Source organism: Leptonychotes weddellii, chromosome 1 (genome assembly GCF_054177405.1).
Source record: "Leptonychotes weddellii isolate Sample4059 chromosome 1, ASM5417740v2, whole genome shotgun sequence".
NCBI lineage: Eukaryota > Metazoa > Chordata > Mammalia > Carnivora > Phocidae > Leptonychotes > Leptonychotes weddellii.
In genome coordinates this window covers 50,086,410-50,094,351 of record NC_138369.1, presented here as the reverse complement: position 1 = coordinate 50,094,351, position 7,942 = coordinate 50,086,410, and the positions used below count along the sequence as shown (strand labels likewise).

The 7,942-nt window shown below is 56.9% G+C and overlaps 2 protein-coding genes across 3 annotated transcripts in view; one reads left to right on the top strand and one right to left on the bottom strand.

The window, feature by feature from the left end:
* Positions 1-7,942, top strand: part of ABTB1 (ankyrin repeat and BTB domain containing 1) — a 104,961-nt gene that overhangs the window by 9,595 nt on the left and 87,424 nt on the right. The gene's annotated exons all lie outside the window — the stretch shown is intronic.
* The window catches only part of MGLL (monoglyceride lipase), a 114,067-nt gene continuing 110,178 nt past the window's right edge, over positions 4,054-7,942 (bottom strand). For both annotated transcript variants that reach the window (XM_081823127.1, XM_081823129.1), the window contains one exon: positions 4,054-7,062. In XM_081823127.1, coding sequence (XP_081679253.1) covers positions 6,937-7,062 — 126 coding nt within the window. In that variant the 3' untranslated portion in view covers positions 4,054-6,936. The remainder of the gene's footprint in view (positions 7,063-7,942) is intronic.

Below are 7,942 nucleotides of genomic sequence, written 5' to 3'. Positions count from 1 at the left end.
GTTTTCTATTTCATCCTGGTTCAGTTTTGGTAGTTGATACATCTCTAGAAATGCATCCATCTCTTCCAGGTTATCTAATTTGCTGGCATAGAGTTGCTCATAACGATGCCTTTTTTTAAAAAAGATTTTATTTATTGGAAAGCGAGCACGAGTTGGGGGAGGGGCAGAAGGAGAGGGAGAGAGAGAATCTCAAGCAGATTCCGTGCTGAGGGCAGAGCCTGACGTGGGGCTCGATCCCACGACCCCGAGATCATGACCTGAGCCAAAACCAAGACTCTGATGCTTAACCGACTGCACCACCCAGGTACCCCGATTACGATGCATTTTTTAAAAAATAGATACTAGGGACAAAAGAACTGGTATAGTGAACACATCTTTTTTACAGCTATTATTTGAAAGCGTATTTGTTTTATAACAGATTGTAAGTAAAAACCTAAGTGAGGAGGTTTCAGGGGAAATGTTCTGGATGTGGTACTTTGCAGGTCACCGAGAGAGCGAGTCTGGGGAGCTGTGCTGGCCAGGGAGGCGGTGGGGCCGGGGGAGTCCGTGTGCCCGGGACCGCAGCCGGTCTCCTCAGCCCCTGGGCCACAGGGGCATCCACCAGCTACCTCATCACACCTTCCTCCTTTTCTGGGCTACTTGTGGCCTACGGTGGGGAAGGTGTTCAGTGCGGTGTTGCAAACAGGAAACAATGAGAACAGCCTCCGTGAGCCCGGCGGGGAAGGAAATGGTAGTAAGGCGGTGTGGCCGAGCTTCCGGTGGTCCTGAGGATGCTCGGTGCGGCCTGTGTACACAGGGGCGGGGCTCCCTGCAAGCCCAGACTCGGAAACACAGGGCCGGCTGCCAGAGCGAGAGTTGAGGGTTTCATCTGATTTCTGTGTTGTTTTCATGGTGTGGCTGTGTTGCATTTAGAATTAAAAAGCATGTCTGTCCCTCAGGTAGCAACTTTAATTCATTCCTGCTGAGTGGAAACATATGTCTGTGAGATTTATTGGGAAAGCTAAGCATTCTATCCCAGCTCGAGATACTCGCACATTTTTCACAGAAGGAAGAATAGATCAGCTGAGCGCTGACCAAAGATGCAACAAGCACAGCTTGTACATAAGACGTAATGTGGGGACGGCTTGTCGCACCCCCAGGGAGAGAAAAGGAGCCACGGCGGGCTGTGCGGGGCAGGCGAGGCACTTTGTTCTCAGGTGCTGTGTGCTGAGTCGTGCTGGAGCTCGGAGAAACATCAGGGGTCCTGACCCTGTCTTTATTTAAAATGCTGCTATTGGGTTCATCATGCATTTTTTATGTTACTTTTAATTTAAATCACATGGAAGTATTACTTATCTTGCTTATAAAGATTCTTGGTGCCCCTTTTACATTGTGTCCCAGGCAAGTGTCTTACTTGGCCTCGCCCTGATCCTGGTCCTGACCCAAGCAGTCATTACATGAGGCAGGTCTGTGATGAATATATAACACATTTTTTCAACCATTGATTAAGATCTTCCCCACTTGCAAAGAAATAAAAATTTAAAAAAAGAGAGTGACGGCTCTGCATATGTTCTTTCGTCCACCTGGAAAACCACACAGCCTTCCGTGCCCCGTCTCACTGCCAGGACCCAAGAGCCGCTGCTTGCGGGGTGGAGGCTGCCATCTGGGCCCTGGCATCACATGGTTAGGGGTGCTCTTGCTAGCACTAAGAGCAGCCTTCGTCCCTGAGGGGACATTTTGAAGGCATAAAAATTTCTCACTTGGGAAAAGTCTCACCCGGCAGGCCTCAGAGGGAGGGCTGGGGCCCTCAGGCTTCTGGGAGTTTCTACTTCTGAGCCAGGAAGCCACCCTCAGGCTGTACCAGGTCCTCCTGGTGGTTTAAGATCTGAGCATTGCATCTGCGTGCACTGCAACCGGGGCTTCGTCGCCCGTCTTCCTCCTCTGGGGAGGGAGGGGGATCCTGCACCAGGGTCTAGGACACCGGGCTGGGGCCCCGAATCTGCACTGGCTTTGAGCCAATCACCGAATCCCTCAGAGCCGCAGTTTGCTGACCGGTCTGAATGAGAGCAACACTACCAACCACCCAAAGCTCATGTAGAAATTCCATGGGGCGCCTCGGAGGAAGTTCCCACCAGGAGTGGCAGCTCAACCAATGTGAATTTCACTGTGAATTTCCATTCTTTCCTGGAAGATAGAACAGGGACAATTTGGGGCATACTTTGTAAGCTTTTCTTCTTTGTAGCATGTTGGAGATCTGCATGTGTTCCTTATGTTCCCTCCAGATCCCTTGGCCCTCAAGGGTCACCAAACCTTGTTGATTTTACCTCTTCAGTAGCCACCGATTCCCTTCTTTGTCCCCTGTCCCGGCCCCAGGACCGGGCCTCACCTCCAGCTCATTCTCGCTCCCTGTTGGCATCTTCCAGGCAGATACTGACCCTGGGCCTCCTGTCCCTGAAAGCCTCAGTGCAGGCACTTGTTCTCAGGCACAGCCTGCTGTGTCCCCTGACACCGGAGCCTGTCCTGTTCTGTGGGCACCTGGCCCACCACCTCCTGGCCTCCCATGCGTTTCGCTGTGGCTGTGCCACTGGGTTCTAGTTGTGAGCTGAGATACTAAGTGCGGTCTCTGGCTTATTCCATGAAAGGTACATGCCTGCCGCTTTCCTTTCTTCCCCTCCTATGGGCTGGAACGAGGGCGCAGTGGCAGGAGCTGGAGCAGCCATCTTGGACCATGTGCTTAAGACTTCCCTGCAGCCAGAGGGGAAGGTGGGAGGAGAAAGGCCAGGCTGCCCCTCCCCGCAAACCTCCATTTTGTTCATGGCTGTGCCCTCTACCTGAGGCCACAGCCTGACAGGTGGCCCCCCTTTTACAGGGGCAGCACTATGTTCCACCGACAGCCCCTCCAGTCAGGGCTGTGGGCTCCCTGTGGCTGGTCCCGACGCCGCACCAGCCTCAGTGGACACCTTCACTGCACCGTCCTTGGGTGCTGCTGTGGGTGCCAACCTGAGCTCCCTCCACCCTCGAGTCCTGTCCTGAGCCCTCTTGCCGCAGGACCTGTGCACCCCACTGCATTCATCTTTCTGCTCTCCCGCAGGGCCGCCTCTGGGCTGGTCCCCTGTGCTCCCATCGCCCTTCTTCCTGCCCCCACAACTGTTGGGCACTGGAGTGGCAGGTTTGTGTCCCTCTGTCCTCATTTTGGGGGGCAGCCCCAGGGCCTGCATCGTGCCTGGTGCAGCAGGCCTTCCCTCCCTCAGCCCCTCCCTCCCTCATTGGACAAGTTTGGAGACCGGAGGCCTAATGCAAGCCCACACACACCCTCCTGCAGCTCAGTTCTGATGGAGGGACAGAGCTACTGTGTGGTCAAGCAGAGCACAGACCCTGTCAGATACAGCAGGTGGGGAAGGAGCCAGGGTGGGTGTGCTGGCTTTAGACTAGGTGGTTAGGAAAGGCCTCCAGGGTGGCCAGCAGGGAGGCTGGTGTGTGTGGGCTGGTGGACACGGGAGGAAGAAGGTGAAGGCAGGGGGGCCACGGGCGGGTTGTGAGCGAGAAGGGCCACCTCGGACTCAACACGCCCTCCTGTGGCCGTGTGGGGAAGGCAGGAAGGACAGCCCCTGAGGAGGGCGCTGTCGCCCTCTGGTGGGAGGGGAAGGCGGCAGCAGTAGGGCCGGAGGGAAGTGGCCTGTAGCCCTACCCTGGAGGCGGAGGTGGAGGCAGAGCCGACCGACGGCGGACACAGAAGTGGAGGAGGATGTGCAGAGCCCTGGGCCCCGCAGCAGGAGAGCTGAGACGGGCAGGTGGCCGAGTGGAGCCGCCCGGGTGGGGCCACAAGGGGGGGCAGCAACCATGGAGTCTGGAGGTGGGGGCGGCCCCGGCCAAGTCGGGAGGAGAAAGCACGCGTGCAGTCTTCTCCGGGCACAAGTCCCCAAGAATGGCAGAGGGAAAATCCAGTCCCTACCCCCTGGCTTGGGTCAGATGACTGGCTCAGCCCAGACAGCAATAGTGGCCTGCAAGAGGGCCTGCTGTTCTCTGTCCAGGGAGCGCTGTGGTCTCGGATCGGACAGACGGACGACACCACCGTGCAGAAAACACCCGGTTTATTAGGATTAGCTGTGGCATACATGGTTCCTTTGATAGTTCTGAACTGATCGTGAGTCCCCAGTAACCATACACACGGAGGGATGCGACTGAGCTGCAGAGACAGTAACTGGCAAACTGCTTAGAAGATCACGGTGACCCGAACGGGTGTATGTTAGTGATTGGTGAGAGAGAGAAAAGGTAGCGTGGGACCTTGACACGGGTGCAGAGCAGAGCAGGCAGGTTTTCCTGGCATCCTTCGGTGCTCTCAAGGCGTGCCCTGGTGCCCCCCAGAAGCTGGACAGGGGACCCGTGACCACCCCCATCCCTGCAAAGGAGCAAACCCCCCCATTCCCGCTGCAGGGGACATCTTTTCCTAGAGAGACTGTCAGGCATGAACCCCATGGTTTCTGTATGGACCAGCATGACTCCAGAGGAAGGTGATGCACCCACGTCAGTGCTGGGGCCTAGGGTCCCGATAGGTGCGCGTCTCCTGGGTCCTTCCTCTCACCTTCTCGAGGCCGGGCCAGGTATGACCTCGCTTCCCTTCCAAACTCAGCTCCTCGTCGGGGTGAAGGCCTGACTCTGAAGCTCCCAGTGTCAGCACGGAGCCGTCCTCACTAAGAATGAACTCGAGACTCGCACAGCTCCCCCAGGACAGGCGGGCCCATGGCCCTGGTGTGGCCCCAGGTGGGACTTCACACACAGCTGGTGTCTGCCTCCCACACCTGCTCCCATTCAGCGGCTGGTGTGGCCATGTCCCTGTCCCCTCATATATTAGGAGACAGTCCTGCTTCCAAATAATTCTTTTTTCTTTTTAGTATAGGCAATTTTTTAACCTTTAACCAGATATGTAAAGGTGACTGAATTTGTCTCTGTCAGAGCTTTCATATAAATAAATCCATGAATCCAAATGATTCCCGGTCAAACCATGTGCCTGATATTTAATTTGAGAAATGACTGAGCCGGCACATGCTCTGGGAGAGGCGGCGGGGGCGGGAAGCACGGCGACTTTGTGTGACCCACGCTATCACAGCTCTGAGGGAGAATTCTGGGTTCAGGGACGTCTCGAGGTTTGGGGGCTTTGTGGGTTTGTGGGTGGCATTTCTGCTTTTCCTCAGCTGAGGAGCAGAAACATTCACACAGTGGCACAGTTGGAATAGGCGGGGGCTGGCCTTCTCCCTCAGCGCATTTTTTACATTTTTCTCATCCAAAGAGAAGCCAGAGAAGTGAGATGGGGCAGTGAAAGTCTCTGTCTGTGGCCATGGGCCCTGCCCGCCCCCACCAGAGGGGCAGGGGAGCACAAATCTCAGCCCCCAGGCCGGCAGGACTTTCCACTGGGGGCCGGGGTCTGCCCGCTGGAGGGTGACTAGCGCTTGGCTACACCATGGTGTGGTTAGGGCCCCTGGAAGGAGAGCAGGGGGGACCCCCTCTCTGGGGACCCGGAGCAAGCCCCAGAAGAACAGGGCGTGGGTGAAAGGCAGCAGTTCGCACCGCTGAAGGAACACGGGTGGGAGCCCCAACTCCCAGCCTCCAAAGTCAGAGGGCCTGGCAGGGGAGCGGCCGCCTTGTCCAGGGCCTCGAGGCCCCTGGACTGCACCCCGCGGCCGAGCAGGGGCCCCCTCGTGGTTCCACCCCCTCCCAGGGTCATATGTGCACTAAGGAGCCTCTTGAGGTAACAACAGTCCCTTTTGAAAGTGAAAGTCCTCCGGCAGTGGGCAGTGATCCCCATTTATTGCTGGCGCTAAGTGAGGGCCCGGGGCGGGCAGGGTGGTGTTGGCCCCTGAGAAAGGCAGGCCAGGCGCGGCGGGGCCCTCTGCTGGGAAAGGCGGGCCCATGCGGCTGTGGCCTCCGGGGCCTGCGGCCCTGGGCAGGGCCCCCGCGCCAGGACTCTCTTCTTCTGCCACCAGAGGTAGCTGTGCTGCCGGCCCCGAGGCTCCCAGGGCGGCTACGGGCCCAGGCAGGGATAGGCTCGGGGCCCCACTCCCCGGGGCTGCAGCCCAGCGCCTCGACCTCGGGCCCTGCGGCCAGCCTGTCCCCGTCCTGTGCAGGGGCATCAGGCTCCAACGCCTTCAAGCCCCCCCTTGGTCCCACCCACCCACCTAAATAGTCTCTGCTTTAGAAGATACATTATATACTAGACACTTCATCTTCAACACAGTTACCCTCTCATAGTGTCAGGTACTGTTAGTCACGCAAGGAAAGGCAGCCTCTGAATATATGTAAAGCACTCGGTGGGCAGCCTCAGGCTCCCTGGCAGCAAGGAGGGGGTTCCTGCCCAGTTCTCTTTCTGGGCCAAGCCTCCTCCTGTCCCAAAGCCCAGCTCCAGGCTGACCGGGAGCTGACATGGGTCACGGGAGGCTCCTCACGCCAAGGAAGTCCCGGGCATTTTCTGGGCCTCGGAGGGCACGTGCGTCTGCCCCGGGGGAGCTGATACCTGCCACCTCGTCCCACGGCCAGAGAAAAGCCATGGAGCGGGGCCAGTTGGGGAGGGTCCTGGGGTGGGGGCTGGCGGGGAGGGCAGGAGGGGAGACTCCTCCAATTATTGCAGTCAGGTGTCCGAGGAACACCAGGAATTCCTGGGAACCTTGGGGGGGCGGGTGCGGGAGGGCAGGGCAGAGGCTTCGTCGCTTGGTTTTAAGGACATTGGAGCACATTCTGTCCCTGGGAAACTACCTGTGGCCCTTCTCTGTTTTTACACAAAGTGTCTACCCCTCAGAGTAGACCCAGAAGCGGACAGCCTGGTATAGGACAAAATTGTGCTAGGGATTCCTCCAATTTGTGATTTCCTCCCCCCTCCCCCTGGCAAGCCACATGTGAGAAGCCAGCTTCCGCCCGTCCTCTGCCCACTTCCCCGACCGTGGGCCGGCCACGCAGCCGGTGCGCTCAGGGGGGGGACCCTGTTCCCGCCGCCCCTGTCCTTTGGGAGACCCACAGGTTTATTTCATGGAAGACGGAGTTGGTTACTTCAGGAAGCTCTTTGTGGAGAACGTGGTAGGCACCTTCGTAAATCTGCAATCGGGAAAGACAGGAAGTCAGGGCCCCAGGAGGGGACAGTGCAGGCAGGGGGCCGGGGGCAGCACGCCAGTGCTCCAGGTGCGTTGTCATCGCCTTCTGGTCAGATGATGGTTCAAATACATTTAAATGTCCCACCGTGTTCTAGCGCTCCCTTTCTTAAATCAACTCACACCCTCCCTTGACTCTCTTTCTCTCTCTAGCTACAGACCCGTCTGTGCCTCCATCTCTAAAGGGTGATTTCTACTCTCTGTCTACACATCCCCGCCTTCCATCTGGTGCTCAGCTTATTCCAACCTGCCTTTCACTCCCACCAGCCCTCAGCGAGCGTTCTTGGCATGGGCTCCAGTGACCTTCACGTCGCAGGGGTCAGGGAACACTGTTTGCTTTCATATGATTTAACTTCTCAGCTTCATTCAAAAGTTGACCAGAGTTAACCTTCTAGAAACACTCTTCCCCTGTGGTTTGCACTGCGGCTTTCTACCCTCCTGGTTGTCTACCTGCCTCGCTAGCAGCCCCGTCTCAGTCTAGGCTTACCCATGGCCTTGCTGACCTCTGCAGGCTGGCGTGGCCCACAGGCGTGGCCGTGGCCCTCCTTCTCCCTCCCTGGAGTAACCTCGTCCGTTCTCGTGGTTTGAAAACCATCCATGTGCTGGTGACTCAGGAATTTCTATCTCCAGCCAGACCTCTCTCTGAACTCTAGATGTGTATATCTGACTGACTGTTTGCCATTTCCAGTGGGACTGCTAATAGGCACCTCCAAATTTCCTTTTTTTAATACTGTGGTAAGAAACGCAGCATAAAATTTGCCATCTTAATCATTTTTAAGTGTACAGTTCAGTAGTGTTAAGTATATTCACGTGGTTGTGCAATAAAT